Consider the following 24,049-nt stretch of genomic DNA (forward strand, 5'->3'; position numbering starts at 1 on the left):
AACCTGCATGTCTTTGGACTGTGGGGGAAACCGGAGCACCCGGAGGAAACCCACGCGGACACGGGGAGAACATGCAAACTCCACACAGAAAGGCCCTCGCCGGCCCCGGGGCTCGAACCCAGGACCTTCTTGCTGTGAGGCGACAGCGCTAACCACTACACCACCGTGCCGCCCAATTGTAATTAATAATGAAGATATGGAGTAATTAAGCCCTAACAAGCAGTTTCCATACAAATCGCTTCTTCTCCCTCAATTCTTCACCGATTTTGATTCTTTCTGGCATGAAGGTAGGGGTACCTAGGGTGCCGATAACTACTTCTATCCAGATTTGCTGAATTACAATTATTTATGAAGTTATGGACTAATTAAGCCTTTATGAGCAGTTCAACAAAAATCGCTTCTTCTCGGTCGATTCATTGCCGTTTTGGATTCTTTCTGGCAAATAGATAGGTATTCCTAGGGCGTATATAGCATCTATATATAGCTTGTATGTAGTGTATATAGTTTGCAACATTTATTGCACAAGGTGGCCCACTTTAGATCATTCCTTCTGGACTAGACGGGGCCAGAGTGAGCGATGCAGTCATTGACGGTCTCGTTTCAAATTCACTCATTGTTCAGCTGAAATTGTTGATTCTGAAACTAAGAGCACGCAGGTGTTGATGGAAGCTCGTGTCCATCAACACCTCCTTATGACCTCCTCAATAGCCAACCTTCTTTGGATGTCTGGCCTCTGGTAGCATCTGAAAACACAACTTGGGTGTTACAAGTCAAGACCCAAGAAAACTGGCAGCCAATGGGTCAGTTTATAAACATAGATTGTTGTAACATTAAGTCTGAGGCATTTGGCATAATGCTTTGACATACAGCACCGATACACCTATACTAACCATCTGAACCAGCATGCTCATATGAGTGTTTTCAAATTGTTTTTGGATTTCCTTGTGGAAGGAGATATTTTTGAAAAAGAAAATGTGAAAACTACATTTTCAAAAATATCCATATCAACCAGACAGGGTTTTGGTAGTCAAAGAGTTCATGCACTGTTCATTCTTAACACAGATAAAACAGAAATCTTGCTTATCGGCCCCAAATTTCCATTGTCCAAATCTTCCAGTTTCAGTCTTAGCAATGATGGTGCACTTGTTAAACCTTCACCTGTTGTCAGAAACCTTGGAATACTGCTTGACCCCTCACTCAACTTTGATCCCCACATTAAATCTCTCACCAAGGGCCCGTTTACACGAGGACGCTGTCGGGTAAAAACGACTAAATATTTTATCGGAAGTGCCTTTCGTCTACACGGGGACAGCGTTTCAGAGGCTGAAAAACGGAAACATTTGAAAACGCCTTCCAGAGTGGATAAGTTAAAAACAGCCCCCGTTGCATATCCGTCTAAACTACCCAATACGCGAAACTCTGCTCGGATCTGCTCACGTCGGGTACGCGTTTACGTCATACATCATATACTGTACATGCCAGCCCGGGAAGTAAGAAAGTAAGTAAAAAAGTAAGAGCATGTCTGATTACATCGATCCAACGGACCTTCAAGCTGCTCTGGCAGCTTTAATAAACGTCCAGGAGTCCTTCGAACATCTATACCGAATCTGCACATATACCGTTAATGAACAGAGGCGGGTATGCAATTACCTTTATGAATTTTTGGATACACCGATTCATCGGAGGCGTGTGAGACGGATTTGGACAAGACCCGGGAGAACCAGTCAATGGTGGGACAATTTTGTGAGAGGAGTAACAGATGACAATGCCTGGAGGGAAAACTTTCGCATGTCCAAAGCTGCTCTTGTGGCTTTAAGCGAAGAACTTCGACCCTACATCGAGGGTGTAACAACGAACATGAGAGCACCTGTCGGAGTCTTGAAAAAGGTAGCTTGTACATTGTACTATTTGAATGACGAGGGACAGCTAAGGAAAACTGCGAACGCCTTCGGATTATCCCGATCAACAGTGTCAGTCATCATTAGACAAACATGCAAGGCCATAACTGTCCACCTCGGTCCGAAGTATATCCAGTTGCCATTCACTGTGCCCGAAACAGAGTTGCTTGTTTCCGGATTCCTGAAGGATCATGGAATGCCCCAATGTTTGGGAGCAGTGGATGGGACTCATATAGAAATAAAACAGCCAGCCATCAATGCCACAGACTACATAAACAGGAAGGGAAAGTATTCCCTTAATGTCCAAGCTATCTGCGACCACAAATATAGGTAAGATAAACGTTTTCTGCTTTTTCTGTAGCCCATGTAGGGTTCACTAAATTGCTATTATAGTATGCTATATATTATTATTATTATGGTAGAAATATATATTGATATCATTTCACTATATTGTGTAGGAAAATACAAGTGTGGTTGTGAATGACAGGGCCAGGGTCAGAGTGTTAGCTGGGCAGGAGGGAGGAGGCACTGTTGATCGGGGTGGTGTGTGTGTTTTGGGGGGCATGGGGGGGCTTCATTTATTGGAAATTACAATTAAATGCTATTGACTTACAGATTCATGGACGTGGTCATAAAATGGCCTGGAAGTGTGCACGACGCGCGCATCTTTGCCAATTCAAAAGTGAACACCTACTTGAAGACAGGAAAGATACCTTCGTTGGAAAAGCGAATAGTGGATGAAGAGGATCCCATACCTGTCTTTCTGTTAGGAGACCCTGCCTACCCCCTTCTCCCTTACCTTATGAAGGAATACTCAGGTGGAGGCTCTAACCCATCAGAGCAATACTTTGGACTTTGTCTGTGCAGGGCCCGTATGGTAATTGAATGTGCATTTGGTCGACTCAAGGGCAGGTTTTCAGCTCTCAGACGGCCCATGGACATAAATCTCACCGATCTGCCAAATGTCATTTACGCTTGCTTTGTATTACACAATTACTGTGAGGCCTGGGGCACCCCTGTGGATCCCTGTGTTGAACAGGAGGCCATACAATCCGATAGGGATCTGCAACCTCCTACACAAACAAATAACTACCTGACAGACAGCAATGAGGGAAGTGGGAAGAGAGTAAGAAGAATTCTCACTAAATACCTTGACCCCTAATGGCCTTTGTATTAGACTCCACAGGTGGACTGTGATCAAGATGGCTGCCTTTTGGCTGTACGTTCTTTACAGCTCCTTGTTACTTACTACATTCATCCTCACATTGACCGTTTAAGCTCAGGTGTGTTTCAATACTGTATGTATATTAAAGTGCCATATTAACCAAAGCATAGACTGTAAATTCTTTGTTTTTTATTCCAGGACACACTTACAGAAGTGTTTTTCACAGAATATACCCTGGTAAATAGAACAGAAACTACACGTGTGAACAATACAATAAAAATGAAATGCTTTTGGGTTTATTATCAGATTTATCATAATAAGTTGCCTATATGCTTAAACAGTAGCACTAGGCAGGTATGGAACAAGTGTAATAAAATGTAAACAAGATCTTTTTTATCGTACTGAGTGGCACACATCACTCAGCTGTCCACTAGTCAGGCTCTGGCTGCTGTTTAAGAAAAAAAAAGCCTTAAAGTGCTTACTTAAGTACTACGCAGGTACTAAACAAAAATAGTGCAAAAAAAATTGTTTATGACACCAGATCAACGTCTTCCTCATCTGAGTGTCACTCCAGTAATCGTCTGTAGGACTGAGGTGCAGGGCCCATCTGCTTAACTGTGTGCAAATGTGGTGTGTATGAATGTGCTGTGGCCATGGTTGGTGCTGTGTATGAATGTGCTGTGGCCATGGGTGGTGGTGCTGTGTATGAATGTGCCATGGCGATGGATGGTGGTGCTGTGTATGAATTTGTTGGGGCTGTGGATGGTGGTGCTGTGTATGAATGTGCTGTGGCGATGGATGGTGGTGCTGTATATGAATGTGCTGTGGCCATGGATGGTGGTGCTGGGTATGAATTTGCTGGGGCCATGGATGGTGGTGCTGTGTATGAATGTGCTGTGGCCATGGATGGTGGTGCTGTGTATGAATTTGCTGGGGCTGTGGATGGTGGTGCTGTGTATGAATGTGCTGTGGCGATGGATGGTGGTGCTGTGTATGAATGTGCTGTGGCCATGGATGGTGGTGCTGGGTATGAATGTGCTGTGGCCATGGATGGTGGTGCTGTGTATGAATTTGCTGGGGCTGTGGATGGTGGTGCTGTCTATGAATTTGCTGGGGCTGTGGATGGTGGTGCTGTGTATGAATGTGCTGTGGCGATGGATGGTGGTGCTGTGTATGAATGTGCTGTGGCCATGGATGGTGGTGCTGTGTATGAATGTGCTGTGGCGATGGATGGTGGTGCTGTGTATGAATTTGCTGGGGCTGTGGATGGTGGTGCTGTGTATGAATGTACTGTGGCAATGGATGGTGGTGCTGTGTATGAATGTGCTGTGGCCATGGATGGTGGTGCTGGGTATGAATTTGCTGGGGCTGTGGATGGGGTTGTGTGTGAATGTTCTGGCGCTGTGTTGTACTGGAAAGGGGCGGCACAGTTTGCACGAGGTTGACACAAGTGTCTCACAAGAACATCAAAACTGTTGTTCAATCTGACATGAGCCTCTGCAATTGTGTCCAGCCTCTCACTGTTGCTTCTCTCAGCCTTCTCCATAATATCTACAATCTTCCTCTTTATGTCGAGGTCAGTCTGGACTGGATCCACACGAACTTTTTTCTGGAGCCTTTCACTTCTGTAGCTATTTAACTTAGCCTTCAAGAAGAGCAGGGAGAAAAATCATTAGCAGCCGAAATGTTTGGTATTGACAGTGAAAGTAGAAATACATGGTTGAATATTCAGTTAAAATTAAAATAAGTCATATCCACTTATGGAAGTACAAAAGCAGGCCCAATTGCCTTCAGATGAAAGCAGTGCCGTATTAAGCCAATGTGGTGCCCCTGGGCACTATACCTCAAGTGCCCCCCCACACGCACACCCTGCGCGCACACGTTCAGTAACCTCCTGCACACACTCACAAACCTTGCCTTTTGCTGTCAAAAATAGTAGCATATACATAAACAATAGTACACATAAACAAGGTCATTCTTCCTCATTGAAAATTTATTAAGTAGGCTACATCAGTCTCGTAGGTATATTGAAATGTCTTATTCAAAAATGAGCAGCATATATTTGTACGTCTCAAGGGGATCCTCGTCGTCGCCGACCCCTCGGCTAACACTGGCTGTGGTTGTAGCATCTCCCCGGCTAGTGCTAGCAGGGCCATCTCCCTCACTAGCATCGCTGATTTCACTAGCTTCGGCTTCAGCGCTGGTAGTGACAGCAGTTGTCGATGCTTTTATAAAAAAAAACGATCTAACACTGGAACATTTTTAATTGCAGCTACACACCTGGAGTCTCTCTTTTTTAAATTTTCTCTTCGCACAACCACTCAATTGATGTCTGTCCATTTTTCATTTCTACCGCGGTTTTAAAAAAATTGATACATTTCACCGTAGGTGGACTGGCTCAACTGACAGGTTGAGGAAAGGGGGGTTAATGGTCACATAGGCCACTCTTGCTCAGAATTATGATTATTGTTGTTGTTCTTATGAAAGTGTTCATAATTAATTATATATGACTATTTAACAATGTCAAGTGTATAACCATTTTAAGTGTACAAACATTTGCGAAAAATATTTTTAAAGTTTCTGTCATGTGGTGCCCCCCCACTGGCTGTGAGTGGTTGGTGCCCCTGGGCACTGTGCCGCAGGCCCATATAGTTAATCCGGCCTTGGATGAAAAGTAGTTATTGTAATGTTAATGTCGACTTTTTTGGCTTTTGAAATGAAACGGGAAGACAGCACACCTTGATTACAGTAATTAAGCATACTCCACAGATCTAATTTCGAACAAAATAAACAAAACATACCTGCAGTAGACCTCTTCGTCTTTGGAGGGGGGTTTCGACACTCTGGGCCTGTTGGCTGTCACTTTCTTCTGTAACACACGCTTGACTCTTGCTTGACTCACTAGAGTCATTCAAGGTATCGTCGTTGATCTCAGCTGTCTCCAATCCGAATTCTAGAGATGAGATGGATGGCGAACCACCCCATATGTTGTTACACAAGTCAAAAAATAGATATATAACCCGACCATGGCCACTCCGTCGTTGTGTATCGACTGCATCCCTGTATTTACTCCGTATTGATTTCAGCTTTGCAGCAATTTGGGGTTTAGTGATGTCGGTAGGTGTATGAGGGTAATCACCTCTCGTCTCACCGTCTTTGGGAGCCGGGTACTGTTCAATGAATGAGTTCCATATATCTGCATATTTGGTTTGACAGGATTCCCAGTCAATTCCGTTTAGTGTTTTTGCTGTTTTGTAGTCCAACGTGGCTTGAAGTAGGAGTTCCACCTCCTCGTCTGTCCAGACGAAGTTTTTCTTCACCTCACGAGTAGCCATAGCCAGAGTAGTCAAAGTTTTCGCGGTGCAGATCAGACAAGACGGAAGACGTTGCGCATGCGTGCAGACATAGCAGAGGTCTTTCACAGCACCACCTAGCCGCCTGGCATGCACATCCAATTGAATTCCACACATTTATGCGTCACCGTATAGACGCAGATTTCCTCCTTGAAAACGGTCGTGTAGACGCGGAAAAAAGTGAGAACGAAAACGGACTTTTGCGTTTTTGTTTCAGACCGTCCCCGTGTAAAGCGGGCTCAAGACTGCTTTCTTCCACCTCCAGAACATTGCCTGCCTTTGTCCCTTCCTTTCCATTCGTGATGCTCGATCTTTGGTTCACTCCTTCATTATGTCCTGCCAAGATTATTGCAATTCCCTTCTCATTGGCCTCTCTACTAAATCCCTTCCAAGACCACAATGCGTTCAGAACTCTGCAGCAAGACTCATCACCCATACCAAGTGATCTGCTCATGTAACGATCTGCTCATGTCACCCCATTCTTTCTCAGGTTTACTGGCTACCTTTTCTGTCCAGAATTAAATATACAATCTTACTACTCACCTTCAAAGCTCTCCATAACCTTGCTCCTCCCAACATCCATGACCTTCTGACCCCTTACACTTCATTCCGCTCCCTCAGATCCAGGCTTGTAGTACTTGACTACAAGTCTTGGCTTGACTTGAGCACTGATGACTCAGACTTGGACTTGTGCACTAACTGCATTATCTACATTACTTTTTATACTAAATGTTGTGCAAGAGCATGCACATTCACCTGTTCATACGTCATGTTCAGGAACAAACTAACGTTAATGGCGTTAAAATGCCTGGAGAGAAGTCCCAAGGATTGTCCACTTTGTTTATACAGACTTCTCGTGCAGTGGGAAAAAATGCACTGCTATGTGTTCCATGTGTAGAAGAACTATCGAGGAGACGACGGGGACAACCTCGAACTTCAATCGTCATTTGGCAAGACCACACCCAGAGAAGAACGTAACACGCTATGTTCATTGCTCTGTTGATAGTGGGTGGGGCTCGCTGACCGATGAACTAGCTAGTGTTAACCTTCTCTCATGTTATTTGCCCTGTTGATAGTGGGCGCGGCTTGCTGAGCAATGAACAAGCTTTTTATCTGTAGCCTATTAACTACAATGGAGCAGTCGAGCAGGAACGTTAGTCCAACGGCTTTCACATAAAGGCAGCAACAGACACCGTCAAATAGTGTGGGTGGAGTCTTGTTCTCAGACTTGACTCGGACTCGACTTGAAATTTTCTTTAATGACTTGGACTTGAACACTGGGGACTCGAGACTGGACTCGGACTCAAGGTTTAGTGACTCGACTACAACACTGCTCAGATCCTCTTGCTATAATTTCCTCGCTGCCCCCGGCACCAGACTCTCTACCCAAGGTGGCAGGTCCTTCAGCGCCATGGCCCCCAAGCTCTGGAATTCCCTCCCTCAACCCCTCCATGATTGCTCTTCCCTTCCTTTCTTCAAATTACATCTCAAAACCTTTCTGTTTCATGAACACTTTTCCTCTTCCACCACTGCATAACCTTACCATGCTTTACCAACTTTTTTTAATGTGTTCTCTTTTCTTTGTTTTGCTTTCTTGACCGATCTAAAGTGACCTTGAGTTTGAAAAAGGCACTATATAAACATAACTTATTATAATTACTTATTTTTTCTTCTTTTTTTTTTGCAAAAGTGTAAAATGTTTTATTTCAGCATGTTTTATTTCTCGTTGAAGAAAACCTGGCAGTATTTTGTTTTAAGGAGCTATTTATAATATTTAGAGCATTCTGCTGCCTGTGAGGCTCATTGAAATTCTCATAAAAAAAAATAAAATAAAATACCGAAGCTTTCCGTCCCTAAACACACCCCACACCCATCGAGTTAATTTTCAGACCAGGAAAAATCTAAATAGAAACCTGGAATGAAGAAATAAGCCTGATAACTATCCATTGATATTGCACAGGGAAAAAATAGTTTTAGCTGTATCATTAAAAATCTATTTTTTAAGAAATTTATGAACATGAAAGTCTGTTTTTATAATGATAATGGAAATGATAAAAGGTGAATATACATATAGCTTGAGTCTGACTATGCGAGAATTTGACAAAATGAGATGTTCACTTTGTGGAGTGAATAACTTTTAGGATTTTATTGTATTGCTTACATTCTGGATAATATGAACATATTTTATAATCATTCCATGAAGGTAAAATGAGCATACAGGAAATCATCGGTAAGGTTTTTAGGTCTGAACTAACTAGTGGTAAAGATTTTTCTTAAAATGGCCTCGAACTTGCTTTCAGTTATTTTCAGTTTCAGAAATATCCCTTGAACGCATCATTAAATGATGATGGTATCAGAGTCAGACATCAATCATGTTGTTTGCTGGTTTCCAGAGCTTCTCCAAGCACCGTGATGAAGCGGTGTACATCAGTGAAGGAGTTGTAGAGAGGAACAGGAGCTATACGCAGTACATTCGGTTCCCTCATGTCACACTGCAGGACAGGTGTAAGAGCATTAAATCAACATTTTCTCATATTGTATATTCACTGTTTATTCTATCCACATTCACTGGATATGAGCAATCATGTGCTCTGATTGGTGACTCGACTACTAGGCTATCAGCTCATATACCATGAGTAGAGAAAAACAAAATATCTCCTGTTCCACAATCCAGCCCAATTGGTGGCAGTAATGCACCTTTAAATGGGTTTGCCAACTGCCAAAAAACCCTAAAGAAGAAGAAGAAGAAGAAGAAGACCTCCCCCTCAAAAAAAAGCAACAAAATATGGAATAAAAGTATTTGATGGTAAGACCATATCTTTTTTTTTATTTTTCAAGAATAATTATCGCATTTTTCATAAATTGCTCCTGTCATTTCGCCGGATGTTTCGTATAAAGTTTTTATTTACCGAATTTGCAAAAAATAAAAATGCTCCGTTTCTCAAAATCCAGTGAATGTGGGTATAATAAAACAGTTATTCCACTCAATCTAGTCATACATGGCTTATAGCTGGATTTCAGTCACATGACATTTTCTTAGCGGTTTTACCGGAAGTGAAATAGCTGGTGGTCTAAACAGCTGTCATAGTGCAAACAACTAGCGATAACTTATCAGAGTACACTCGTAATCTAGAAGCCACTGCTGGCTTTAGATATATTCAGAAGATCGCTATGTGAAATGGAATCGACCCGTACAGTCTGGGAAAGAAGGATTTGTCATACGATCTCGAAAACTACCCTTCAGTCGAGTTCCCCGACATCTCAAACTATCTGGTGTTGCAGACGTCCTTCTACACCGCAAAACAGATGAAAGCGTGGAAGAGTATGGAGGCTTACAACTTTTTTGTATGTGTCTGGGTAAAGGACCTCGGTATCAAGTCTCTGCAGAATGAATCCTGTATTGGTTTTGCCCGTGTAAGTATGTTTTTTAAGCGTTTCGTTCACGTCTTTACAACGAAGTGCTGCAAGTTGAAGTGTAAACAAACATCAGTTTGCTTGATTCTCATTTGTGTTGGCTCTTTTCTCTCAGGCAAATCATTCCCAAAGATCATCAGAAACCCCTTTAAAGACCTGGATCTTAGTTAAACAAGACGGAGAAGTGATCACGGCGCATTGTAACTGTACGGCTAGGGAAGAATTTTGTCATGACCTTCATGCATATGGACTTTGTGAGGAGTAAACAAAGAAACAGCTGGGGACTTTAGCGCTTCGTGACGAAAAAAAGTACCGTAAAATAACGACACGTAGCAAGAAAAGTACTTGGAAAACACTAAGGACAGAGCTGAGAGGGAGATACAAACCTTTCACCAAGTGATCACTGCAAACTCGAGCGTGCTTCGACTCCGCTCCCTTCGATTTCAGTGAGAGGTTCAAAAGCCACCTTTCTCAACATCTTTTTGTGAAATCCTGTGTTTGTTCACTCTTTTTTATTAGTTCACGGGGAACCCTAAAGGAACTTTTATGTTTCATGGTTTGATCGATTCGAACAACCTAAATCAACCCAAGCATAAGGCATTTTTCATGCAAGCAATGCACCTTCTCTGTACAAATGCTTTGTCAACTGAGCTTTGGTAGACCAGCTAAAGTTTTGAATAACTAATGAGGCGGATGTGACGTCACGTGAAACCCAGCAATAGCCAACTTGGTGCTACGTGCCTCATTGGCGATCAGCTCATGTACAACTTGATTTCGTGGAATAACTGTTAAATATATGCAGACATACTGAAGATGTCTCAAACAACATAATATAATCCATTAAACTTAAACAAAACTTTCAACTTAATCAAGCCCACTTTCCCTCTTCTGAAAAGGTAGTTTCCATATTATCTGGAATCAGGAGAGGGTTTCATATATCATGATTCTCCGAAGTGCACTTTTTTTTTTTTTAAATTCAAGCCACTATGCTACCATAATAGTATACACAACACCTGACAATGGGCAGCACGGTGGTGTAGTGGTTAGCACTGTTGTCTCACAGCAAGAAGGTTCTGGGTTCAAGCCCAGTGGCTGACAAGGGCCTTTCTGTGTGGAGTTTGCATGTTCTCCCCATGTCTGCATGGGTTTCCTCCGGGTGCTCCGGTTTCCCCCACAGTCCAAAGACATGCAGGTTAGGTTAACTGGTGACTCTAAATTGACCATAGGTGTGAATGTGAGTGTGAGTGGTTGTTTGTCTCTATGTGTCAGCGCTGTGATAATCTGGCAACTTGTCCAGGGTGTACCCCACCTCTCGCCCATAGTCAGCTGGGATAGGCTCCAGCTTGCCTGCGACCCTGCACAGGATAAGCAGTTACGGATAATGAACAGATGGATGGATGGACAACACCTGACAATCACACCCATTTATGGTCCTTCCCCAAAATATTTTCACAAAGTTGGAAGCAAATATTTGTATAGGATGGTTTTCTGTGCTGTAGCATGACATAAATGACAATTTCCCTTCAAGGGAGCCAAACCTGTTTGAGCACAACAATGCCCCTGTGCACAAAGTGCATAAGCTCCATGAAGACATGGTTTGCCAAGGTTGGAGTGGAGGAACTCAACTTCATTGAACACTTTTGTGATGAACTGGATTGCTGACTACATATATCCCTGTAGTCATGGTCCAAAATCTAGTGGAAAGCCTTCCCAGAAGATGGGAGGTTATTATAACAGCAAAGAAGGGACTAAACCTGGAATGGTATTTTCAATAAGCACGTATGGGTGTTATGGTCAGGTGTCCACAAACCTTTGGTTATACTGTGTATTAGCTGAAGAAAAACAACAATGGCTTTGCTGCGAGTAGGAACTGGAAAATTCCTCCAAATCTTTAATGTCTGGTGGATGGGAGAAGTTTGGCTTTACAGTTTGGGCTAGAAAGAAATCAGCCCCAAGTCTGAGCATTTTATTTACTTAGTTCAGAACAATCCAGCTGAAGATATATCCTCAGCCCCTTCTATGTTTAGCTCAAGGGTTACAATGGCATTGTACATGTCAACAACTAAAACCCCAAATTTTCATTTAAACACCACTCACTGCAACTCCTCTCTTCTCAAGCTCTTGAAAGATGGCTCTGATGGGACCTGAGAAGGAGAGTGAAAGCTGGCAGCCTCTCTCCGCCGGGTTACTGGGTGTAATGATGCAGACGTGAGGTTTCCCTGGCTCCGACTTCTCCTTGCTGTAGTGATGCTTCAGAAGGTGTTCCAGATAACCAGTCAACAAGATGGACTTCTTCCTCAGATCCGCCATGGTGGTTTTGTTAAAGATCTGATTCAGAAATGCATTGACATTTTAAATGACAAAAGTATGCTTTCAGTATTCTGACTTTAAAAATGTTGAAACTTTGCCAGTCTAAATTGTGTCGTAGATTGGGGAATGATAAGGAAAGAAGGATAGATGAAGGAAGAGCAGTAGGACTGCCTGAAATGGCCAAAAAAAAAAAACACGATGATTTGCTACAAATTGAAATTCCAAGAACCCTATAATGTGTCATGGTCAAACTTTGCTCCATGTTAATTTGATGTTGATTGATTGATTTTCAGCTCAGTGCAAAACTTTGCACCCTCCATGGCTTCTGGTAAAAAATAATCAATGAGGTGATGTGTTTGCCTGACAGAAAGCAGAGTTATGGAGTTACTGTTACCTCCTAGAAGCTGATATTTTCTATTCCTCTTATACCACAGTAACTTCCCAACACTATTTTTTTAAGTTACGGTACTTTTAGCCGCTTTAAAGTTGCATTTAATGTTGAGTAACCGCTGCAAAACAAGTTCCTGTTATCACTTGTTAGAGGACCTATAAACAGTCGTAAAAAATATTCCAGAATTCTTGACGTCTGACAGAAATCTAAACTGTGGAAGATATTATAAGAAAGATTGTACACTAAAACATGGGTAAGCCATGGCCTAATGGTTAGAGAAGCAGCTTTGGGACCAAAAGGTCGCTGGTTTGATTTCCTGGACCAGCAGGACTGGCTGAAGTGCCCTTGCCCTTGACCAAGGCACCTAACCCCCAAATGCTCTAGCAAGAGTGGTGGCATACCTTGTGTCTGATTAGCCAAAGAAAAGCTGACGATGTGATCATCAGTTTGGGTGGAGCCCGACCAAAATGAAAAAAAAAATCAACCAACCACTAAAACGATCAGTGCCAAGTTTCCCAAAAGCATTGCAGCACAAAGATCATCATTAAATGGTAGAGCGAGCAGCCCAATGAATGCTCTCTCTCCAAGTTAAGATGCTCTTAGCATGAAAGGTCACAGGCAGCGGTTTTAATTTTATGCACATTTGAAACTTTAACCATCTCTAAAGAGTTTGGACTCCACCAATCCACAGTCAGACAGATTGTGTACAAATGGAAGAAATTTAAGACCATTGTTACCCTCCCCAGGAGTGGTCGACTAACAAAGATCACTCCAAGAGCAAGGCGTGTAATAGTCAGCGAGGTCACAAAGGATCCCAGGGTAACTTCTAAGCAACTGAAGGCCTCTCTCACACTGGCTAATGTTAATGTTCATGAGTCCACCATCAGGAGAACACTGAACAACAATGGTGTGCATGGCAGGTTTACAAGGAGAAAGCCACTGGTCTCCAAAAAGAACATTGCTGCTCATCTGCAGTTTGCTAAAGATTATGTGGACAAGCCAGAAGGCTATTGGAAAAATGTTTTGTGGATGGGTGAGACCAAACTAGAACTTTTTGGTTTAAATGAGCAGCGTTATGTTTGGAGAAAGGAAAATACTGTTCGGAGGGTGGTTTAATTATTCTTCAAAAGGGCTCTTATTTAGTATTACGACGAAAGTACAGTAAGAATTTATCATAACTACCAGGATAAATCGTTTGGGCGTGAGTCTTGTTGAGGTCCGGGGTCACCGCGATCAGAGTCGGCCGAGTCGCTGTCCGATTCTGAGGCCGCACGGTCAAACCAGTGAGCCACGTTCACCGATTGCTTCACAACGGCCATAGGTTCATACATATATGGTTTCACCTCTTGATATTCAATTTGGAGAGTTCCTATTTCAAAATCGCTATCAGACATTTTACACAACCTCTCATGACCAAAGTCCGTACACGTGTGCTCAGTTCGCAGGTAAAACACAGAGCTGCTCCCGGTCTGTTTGCCTTGAATGACGTCACGACGACGGTCCCCTGGCGGTGAAAGTGCGCATAAGTGAAATGTAAACAAACCTTCGGAAATTGGGCAAAACAGTATATTTTAACCTTTTTATTCAATTGTAGGGTGCAAATTAGACACTAAGAAGATTGAATTCGCTTTTTGGGTCGTTCTTCTAGACAATAAAGTTAATATTCTATGTTTCACCTCCCACCGTTGCCTATGGCCTTTAAGAGGCTTTTGAGAAACGCACCACAGACCTGCGATTAAAAATAGAATCCACATCTTCTGATCATATCAAGAAAGGTACAGGATGCTAATAATGAAATGCAACAAGAAAACAATCCAGTAACTAAAAGCTGTTTTGAACTGGTATTATGTTGTTCCTTTCACTATTGATATTGCATCATACAGTGGTGCTTGAAAGTTTGTGAACCCTTTAGAATTTTCTACATTTCTCCATAAATATGACCTAAAACATCATCAGATTTTCACACAAGTCCTAAAAGTAGATAAAGAGAACCCAGTTAAACAAATGAGACAAAAATATTATACTTGATTATTTATTTATTGAGGAAAATGATCCAGTATTACATATCTGTGAGTGGCAAAAGTATGTGAACCTCTAGGATTAGCAGTTAATTTGAAGGCGAAATTAGAGTCAGGTGTTTTCAATCAATGGGATGACAATCAGGTGTGAGTGGGCACCCTGTTTTATTTAAAGAACAGGGATCTATCAAAGTCTGATCTTCACAACACATGTTTGTGGAAGTGTATCATGGCACGAGCAAAGGAGATTTCTGAAGACCTCAGAAAAAGTGTTGTTGATGCTCATCAGGCTGGAAAAGGTTACAAAATCATGTCTAAAGAGTTTGGACTCCACCAATCCACAGTCAGACAGATTGTGTACAAATGGAGGAAATTCAAGACCATTGTTACCCTCCCCAGGAGTGGTCGACCGACAAAGATCACTCCAAGAGCAAGGCGTGTAATAGTCGGCAAGGTCACAAAGGACCCCAGGGTAACTTCTAAGCAACTGAAGGCCTCTCTCACATTGGCTAATGTTCATGTTCATGAGTCCACCATCAGGAGAACACTGAACAACAGTGGTGTGCATGACAGAGTTGCAAGGAGAAAGCCACTGCTCTCCAAAAAGAACATTGCTGCTTGTCTGCAGTTTCCTAAAGATCATGTGGACAAGCCAGAAGGCTAATGTCTTGTGGACAGATGAAACCAAAATAGAACTTTTGGTTTAAATGAGAGGTGCGATGTTTGGAGAAAGGAAACACTGCATTCCAGCATAAGAACCTTATCCCATCTGTGAAACATGGTGGTGGTAGTATCATGGTTTGGGCCTGTTTTGCTGCATCTGGGCCAGGACGGCTTGCCACCGTTAATGGAACAATGAATTCTGAATTATACCAGCGAATTCTAAAGGAAAATGTCAGGACATCTGTCCATGAACTAAATCTCAAGAGAAGGTGGGTCATGCAGCAAGACAACGACCCTAAGCACACAAGTCATTCTACCAAAGAATGATTAAAGAAGAATAAAGTTAATGTTTTGGAATGGCCAAGTCAAAGTCCTGACCTTAATCCAATGGAAATGTTGTGGAAGGACCTGAAGCGAGCAGTTCATGTGAGGAAACCCACCAACATCCCAGAGTTGAAGCTGTTCTGTACGGAGGAATGGGCTAAAATTTCTCCAAGCTGGAGTGCAGGACTGATCAACAGTTACCGGAAACGTGTAGTTGCAGTTATTGCTGCACAAGGGGGTCACACCAGATACTGAAAGCAAAGGTTCACATACTTTTGCCACTCACAGATATGTAATATTGGATCATTTTCCTCAATAAATAAATGACCAAGTACAATATTTTTGTCTCATTTGTTTAACTGGGTTCTGTTTATCTACTTTTAGGACTTGTGTGAAAATCTGATGATGTTTTAAGTCATATTTATGCAGAAATATAGAAAATTCTAAAAGGTTCACAAACTTTCAAGCACCACTGCATACTATTTGATCATTTTGTAATAATAAAGAAATTGTTGTGAAATCTAATGCATGATATGTCTGGGTATAAATTAAACTTTTTTCTTTTTAAAGCGAGCTGGCCTTTCGATTTCATAAAATCAGTGAAACTTGGTTCCGTCTGAAATTGTCATTGTGATATAATATATGTTTATTTCTGTAATATCTCACAAAATATCAGGACATTCTGTTCTGTGGCTGGGAAGTTATTTTATTTGAGCGGATTCCCGAGCAAATAATGTGCATGAAATCGTTAAGCAGACAGACGAAGCCCGTGTGCGTGCACATGCGCAGGTTTACCTTTGACCGTGCACTGACGGTTCCATCATTCTGTCACTAAACGAACAGCTGATCACACCAAGGTGCTCGCTGAGCGCCGATATTTATTAGTTTGGTCCTGCATTTCCTTTCCTTCGTATATAACATAACGTCTTTTCTTCTCACTTTCCGTTACTGTAGTCGGTCTTTCACGTTTCATTTGCACACTCACATCCTCCGTTTTTCTCTCCTGTTTCAAATTTGTGTTCCACAATGCCTTGCGTGAACGGGGAAAGCCCACCACGTGATGCATGATGTAGTATCTTGAATCGGGTCATGGTGAAGGAGGAAAAAATAGCAGGGAATTTAGGGCCACGTGGCCTTAAATTCATTAATTGTTCCATTAAAAAAAATCGAATAAAAATGGAAGTCTGTGATTCGAATTCAGTAGCTTTCGGTACACTAAACAAAAATAATCAGGTGTCGGGGAAAATTCTTTTTATGACCTACACTTGAAAAATCTGAAAGGCAGTCTATCTTTAATCTTCATTTTGTACTAAGGGTGACTGCATGTGATATGGAATAAGTGGTAAATGTGTATTAAATGTGTATTCCCGAACCTCTAGACTGGCCTGTAGGGGACACACCAGTAAAATGGGTTGATTTGAAAGTCTGAATCCACTAATTCCAGGCTGCAGGCTCATCACTGCACAAACATGACATGACATGACATGAGAGCCACATTCAATAATTTTACATTGCAGTAACATTTTTGAACCACTGGGAGGAAGCAATGTGTTAATTATACAGTGTTTTGCAAAAGTCTTCATCCCCCTTGGTGTTTGTCCTGTTTTGTCGCATTACAAGCTGGAATAATTAAAATGGATTTTTTAAGGGTTAGCACCATTTGATTTACACAACATGCCTACCACTTTAAAGGTGAAAATTGTTGTTTTATTGTGACACAAATAATAATTCAGATAACAAAAAACAGAAATCTGGAGTGTGCATATGTATTCACCCCTCCAAAGTCAATACTTTGTAGAGCCACCTTTTACTGCAATTACAGCTGCAAGTCTCTTGGGTTGTGTCTATATTAGCTTAGCACATCTAGCCACTGGAATTTTTGCCCATTCCTCAAGACAAAACTGCTCCAACTCCTTCATGTTAGATGGGTTGCATTGGTGTACAGCAATCTTCAAGTTATGCCACAGATTCTCAATTGGATTGAGGTCTGAACTTGGATTTGGCCATTCCAAGATGTTTAAATGTTTCCCTTTAAACCACTCCAGTGTAGCTTTAGCAGTATGTTTTGGGTCATTGTCCTGCTGGAATGTGAACCTTTGTCCCAGTCTCAAACCTCTGGCCGACTCAAACAGGTTTTCCTCCAGAATTGCCCTGCATTTCGTGCCATCCATCTTTCCCTGAGTCCTGACCAGCTTTCCTGTCCCTGCAGATGAAAAACATCCCCACAGCATGATGCTGCCACCACCATGCTTCACTGTAGGAATGGTGTTCTCAGGGTGTTGGGTTTGCACCACACATGGCGTTTCCCATGATGGCCAAAAAGTTCCATTTTCATCTCATCTGACCAGAAAATCATCTTCTAAGTGTTTGGGGAATCTGCCACATGCTGTTGGGCAAACTCCAAACGTGTTTTCTGAAGCAGCTACTTTTTTTTCTGGCCACTCTTCCATAAAGCCCCGCTCTGTGGAGTGTACGGCTTTAAGAGGTCCTATGGACAGATACTCCCATCTCCGCTGTGGATCTTTGCAGCTCCTTCAGTGTTATCTTTGGTGTCTTTGTTGCATCTCTGATTAATGCCCTCCTTGCCCAGTCTGTGAGTTTTGGTGGGCGGGGCCTTCTCTTGTCAGGTTTGTAGTGGCGCCATATTCTTTCCATTTTGCTATAATGGATTTTATGGTGCTCCCTGGGATATTCAAAGTTTGGGATATTTTTTATAACCCAACCCTGATCTATACTTCTCCACAACTTTGTCTCTGACCTGTTTGGAAGCTCCTTGGTTTTCATGTTGCTTGCTTAGTAGTGTTGCAGAGTCAGGGTCCTTCCAGAACAGTTTGATTTATACTGACATCATGTGACCAATCATGTGACACTTTGAGTGCACACAGGTGGATCTTAATCAACTCATTATGTGACTTATGAAGTGAATTGGTTGGACCGGCTCTTATTTAGGGATTTCATATGAAAGAGGGTGAATACCTACCACGGGTGATTGCTCTAAGACAACGAGGGAGGCTCAGCCTCCTCTAAAAATGCCCTTATAACTTTAATGTGTGCGTGAGTTTCTCCCCCTCGTGACAGCACGATGCAGCGCAGCCTCAGTGGGCTTCAATGGCATTGGGGGCTCTGCGCTTTTCAATCTCAAAATGCAAGACGGTTATTGGACAAATACTGTGAAAACGCCCGCCCACGGACTCCGAGCCTCACATGGGAGGGACATGGCAAAGCTTTCCGCGAGGAGACTGGTGATTGGTGAAAGCGGCCGGATATTTTCTTTGATTGACAGTTCGTTTCAACTATAGACAGGCAGCGGTACAGTGTTGCCAGATTGGGGTGTTTCCGCTCAATTGAGCGGTTTTAAGTGCATATTGGCGGGTTTTGAACATATTTTGGGCTGGATAACGTCAGCAGTATCTGGCAACATCAGTTCAGTCCCATGCGGATTCGCGAGTGCTGTGGTGTATTGTAAGAGATCAGCTTACATTTCGATTTCATTCATTACATACGGTTTCTACCAGCTTTTTTAGTTTGTATATATTTTCATTGTAAAGTGTAAATATAGTGTTGTCAAGTTTGCTATCTTAGTTCCAGAAATGTCGTTTATTTGAGTAACTGAACTTGAACTTGAGGGGGCTAGTCAGCTAGCAAGAAAGCTGCGCACAGATGCCAAGCATTACTGATTTAATTTTGGCGAAGCCATTTGCCAGTCTTCCTTTCGAGGAAAAAATTAAAATTAAAGAGCAGGGTAGACCAACGCCTCAAATTGACTTGGTGAAAAAGGTAGGGAATAATACTCGTTCCTTTCAGCTCTCCTGGTACGAGAAAGTGAATTGGCTAACAGCAAGTGACCCACATCAACAACAGTAAATAGGCTACTTTAGTAATATGTCATGGATGGACCAAAAATATAGAATCTATTTAAAATGTTGATGCTGAGTATATTATATCGGAATATATGTTTTTCTGGATATGAATTAAACACAGCTACAATTTGGAAAACATTTTTAAACAAAAACACAGCCGAGAACATTTCACACTACAGACCTGGATTAAAAGTGAAGGGTTATCAAAATTGTCAATAAAACATTTCTCAGTCAAAATAAGTAAAATATAGGGAAAGTGTCATTGAATGAAATGTGTGGCACCCAGCTCTACTGCTGAGGTTCCTGACAAAGAGCTGCTTTCAATAATGATCAATTTTTAAACAACATGCCACAATTTTAAAATATAAAATGTTAAAATATACCCCCCCCAACACCACCATCATGTATATTGGACAGTGGGCTAATGGGCCAAAAGAACCTGTTATTTCACAGTTTGTGACGCTGCCAACAATCAGCCAGATCAGAGGCAAGAGTATGGGCAAAATTGATGTTTTTTTCTTTTAAAATCTGGAAATATCGTAATCGACCAGCCTCCCCTGTTTGAAAGACTACCAGCCGCCACTGATTCCTATGCACACTCCAGATTTCTGGGGGGGTTATCTTAATTATTGTTTATGTCACAATAAAACAACAATTTGCACCTTTAAAGTTGTAGGCATGTTGTGTAAATCAAATGGTGCTAACCCTAAAAAAAAAAATCCATTTTAATTCCAGCTTGTAATGCGACAAAACAGGACAAACACCAAGGGGAATGAATAGTTTTGCAAGACATTGTGTTCTACTTCTCTGGAGTTTGAGCACTTCTTATTTCATGGAGAGATTTTGAATTCTCAAATATGATCATTTGGTCAAAGGGTGTTGATTGATTTTCTGAGTGCAACATATGAGCAACACAGTACCATTGGTCATCTGGAATCTACTGTCCAACTTGTGTCCCCACCAACCGAGGAGCCTAAGAGAGACATAAAGATGCGGGGGGTGAATAATCTGGCTCTCTCACACATATTTTAGGTATGTAACAACATGTCATCTGGCAATAAATCATGTTGTTCTATCCACATTCACTGGATATGAGCAATCACCTGCTCTGATTGGCTACTCTACTACTAGGCGACCAGCTCATACAGTATACCATGAGTAGAGAAAAACAAAATGGCGGAGCATGTTGCTGAACCGAGGACAAAATAAAAGCTCTACTCAAAAACAACCCCCCCCCCCAAAAAAAAAAAAAAATATATATATATATGGAAAGAAAGTATTTGATGGGGCGGCACGGTGGTGTAGTGGTTAGCGCTGTCGCCTCACAGCAAGAAGGTCCTGGGTTCGAGCCCCGGGGCCGGCGAGGGCCCTTCTGTGTGGAGTTTGCATGTTCTCCCCGTGTCCGCGTGGGTTTCCTCCGGGTGCTCCGGTTTCCCCCACAGTCCAAAGACATGCAGGTTAGGTTAACTGGTGACTCTAAATTGACCGTAGGTGTGAATGTGAGTGTGAATGGTTGTCTGTGTCTATGTGTCAGCCCTGTGATGACCTGGCGACTTGTCCAGGGTGTACCCCGCCTTTCGCCCGTAGTCAGCTGGGATAGGCTCCAGCTTGCCTGCGACCCTGTAGAACAGGATAAAGCGGCTACAGATAATGAGATGAGATGAGATGAAGTATTTGATGGTCAGAGCTTTTTTTTTTTTGGTTGTTTTTTTTTCAAGAATTATTATCGCATTTTTCACAAATTGCTCCTGTCATTTTGCCAGCTTGTTTACATTCGAAGCAGAAATGATTGTCAGACATTTTGTAAAATTTTTTTTTTTTAATTTCCAAAAAATAAAAATAAAAATGGGCAGCACGGTGGTGTAGTGGTTAGCGCTGTCGCCTCACAGCAAGAAGGTCCTGGGTTCGAGCCCTGGGGCCGGCGAGGGCCTTTCTGTGCGGAGTTTGCATGTTCTCCCCGTGTCCGCGTGGGTTTCCTCCGGGTGCTCCGGTTTCCCCCACAGTCCAAAGACATGCAGGTTAGGTTAACTGGTGACTCTAAATTGACCGTAGGTGTGAATGTGAGTGTGAATGGTTGTCTGTGTCTATGTGTCGGCCCTGTGATGACCTGGCGACTTGTCCAGGGTGTACCCCGCCTTTCGCCCGTAGTCAGCTGGGATAGGCTCCAGCTTGCCTGCGACCCTGTAGAAGGATAAAGCGGCTAGAGATAATGAGATGAGATGAGAAAAATAAAAATGCTGTTTCTCAAAATACTGTGAATGTGGAAAGAATAAAACAGTTATTCCATTCAACCACATCGTACATCGCTTATAGCGGACGAGGCACTAGTTCATGTCCAACTTGATTTTGTGGAATAACTGTGAAATGTAAATTTATGACAATTCGAACTGATGAAATTTAAAAAAAATGAATCATGATTATTATCAGACTGTGAAACATGTTAGTTTTTCCTTGCTGTAATTGCATTATTTCAACAGAGGACACAAGAACATACAGTCGCGGAAAGACAGGTGACTACACCCTAGGCGGAAGTAACACAGCTCTAATGCCAGAAAAATACACACACACAAAAAAAAAAACAGTGGTGAGTTTCCCAAAAGCCTCTTAATGCCAAGAGCATCTTAACTTGGAGAGAGAGCATCGATTGGGCTGCTCGCTCGACCATTTAACAATGATCTTTGTGCTGTGATTCTTTTGGGAACCTCGGCACAGATCTAAAATGGGAAAGCGCTGTTGTGTGATTGACTATCCAAACAGACTGAACAAGAAATCAGCGCTCTCTTTTTCGAGACTGCTCAAAAATAAAGAAAAGAGAAGCAAATAGAGGAAGTACACATCTTCAGAATAGTTTATTACGAAAAAGTCTATTTGTTATCAATGTATTTCATTTTTAATAAAAAGGAGTATTTTCATCAATATGCGATTATATTTTACTCCAACCTTTACAAATGTGGGTAATTAATTATTGTTTGCTCATTATAATGCAAACAAAACAAAATATTTTGTTGCTGTTTTAAATTTTACAAAAGGAATATTTAAGCTGATAAAGAATCAGAAAATAAATGTTGCAGGCTGAATATTTTTTCTTTTTTTTTTTTCCCCAGACAAGATATTTGATACTCACGCAGGTTTGATTGTGTACACATGCTTTTCATGCATGTACGCTCCGGCAATACCACCTGCTCCGGAGTTCAGATACTGAGAACAAAACAGAGGAATGAGCACACCGGATCAAACAAAGACAACAAATTATATTCAAGATGGAATACAAAGATCATATAAAACATTGCTTGTTTCTATAAATAAGAGCGGCGGCTACAATTATCAACAGTCCATAATTATCGACACTTTTATTAGTAAATCTGAAAAGAATAATTTTACAAAGGTGAGTTTCAGTTACAACAGTCATTATTGGTTAATTAATCAACCAGAAGACCTGTTTCGCCCTTTGATCTTGTCGTCTGATGACAGCTCGTTACCTGAGATGGAATTTTTTTTAGCACGATCAGCAATTTGAGGAAAACCTGGATGTCATCATCGCAAGTAAGCATGGTTTAAAGCTCATGGACATGATTTTACTGATCAAATTCACCGATATTTCATGATCTCCTTGTCGAAACCTACTTTGTTTCTTACTCTTTCATTTGACAGTCGCCATTTTGTATCTAAACGCGCATTTGAGAAGTCACGTGAGGTGTCAATAATAGTGATCACTTTCACTGGTGTCCACCATTATTGACACCCTGTGGAATTAAGTAACATTTACAACTGTTATGGATCGATCTTTGTGTAACATTATTGAAGTAGATGAAGCACTTTAAAAAAATAAAAGTGCTGTGATTTATATATATTTTTTTCTGATTCATAACAGAATGGAATGTTTATAGAGTATTTGGAATCCTATTGCAGTAAATAGAATTAGACCAGAATTAAATTCCTAGCATATAAAAAAGTACATGCTTCAAATATTCAGATGTTTCTATTCCATTCAGTTTTTTTGTTTTTTTTTTGCAGTTTGTTGTAAATATCTACTGCATATTACAATATCAGGAGACATTTTATATTTTGGTTCGAGGAATGGGGGTGGCACGGTGGTGTAGTGGTTAGCGCTGTCGCCTCACAGCAAGAAGGTCCGGGTTCGATCCCCGTGGCCGGTGAGGGCTTTTCTGTCCGGAGTTTGCATGTTCTTCCCGTGTCCGCGTGGGTTTCCTCCGGGTGCTCCGGTTTCCCCCACAGTCCAAAGACATGCAGGTTAGGTTAACTGGTGACTCTAAATTGACCGTAGGTGTGAATGTGAGTGTGAATGGTTGTCTGTGTCTATGTGTCAGCCCTGTGATGACCTGGCGACTTGTCCAGGGTGTACCCCGCCTTTCGCCCGTAGTCAGCTGGGATAGGCTCCAGCTTGCCTGCGACCCTGTAGAACAGGATAAAGCAGCTAGAGATAATGAGATGAGATGAGACGAGGTTCGAGGAATGACATGCGACCTTTGACCTGGATTTTCATGTGGTTACAATCTCAATTTCCTGTTGACATTTATTGGTAAACGACAAAATTCATCTCATCTCATTATCTCTAGCCGCTTTATCCTTCTACAGGGTCGCAGGCAAGCTGGAGCCTATCCCAGCTGACTACGGGCGAAAGGCGGGGTACAC

At 42.0% G+C, this 24,049-nt stretch overlaps 2 protein-coding genes across 4 annotated transcripts in view; both read right to left on the reverse strand.

The window, feature by feature from the left end:
- Positions 1-3,292: 3,292 nt before the first annotated feature.
- LOC132884829 (uncharacterized) lies at positions 3,293-8,442 on the reverse strand. Its single transcript, XM_060918813.1, has 2 exons — positions 5,865-8,442; positions 3,293-4,708 (listed from the first exon to the last, which is right to left on the reverse strand). The coding sequence occupies exons 1-2, from the start codon at positions 6,531-6,533 to the stop codon at positions 4,163-4,165; spliced, it is 1,215 nt and encodes a 404-aa protein (XP_060774796.1). The 5' UTR covers positions 6,534-8,442; the 3' UTR covers positions 3,293-4,162.
- A 92-nt stretch (positions 8,443-8,534) lies between these two features.
- Positions 8,535-24,049, reverse strand: part of kynu (kynureninase) — an 81,542-nt gene continuing 66,027 nt past the window's right edge. For all 3 annotated transcript variants that reach the window (XM_060918812.1, XM_060918810.1, XM_060918809.1), the window contains 5 exons: positions 22,521-22,594; positions 20,317-20,369; positions 16,910-16,995; positions 11,928-12,158; positions 8,535-8,908 (listed from right to left, as the gene is read on the reverse strand). In XM_060918812.1, coding sequence (XP_060774795.1) covers positions 8,783-8,908; positions 11,928-12,158; positions 16,910-16,995; positions 20,317-20,369; positions 22,521-22,594 — 570 coding nt within the window. In that variant the 3' untranslated portion in view covers positions 8,535-8,782. The remainder of the gene's footprint in view (positions 8,909-11,927; positions 12,159-16,909; positions 16,996-20,316; positions 20,370-22,520; positions 22,595-24,049) is intronic.

Source organism: Neoarius graeffei, chromosome 4 (genome assembly GCF_027579695.1).
Source record: "Neoarius graeffei isolate fNeoGra1 chromosome 4, fNeoGra1.pri, whole genome shotgun sequence".
Lineage (NCBI taxonomy): Eukaryota > Metazoa > Chordata > Actinopteri > Siluriformes > Ariidae > Neoarius > Neoarius graeffei.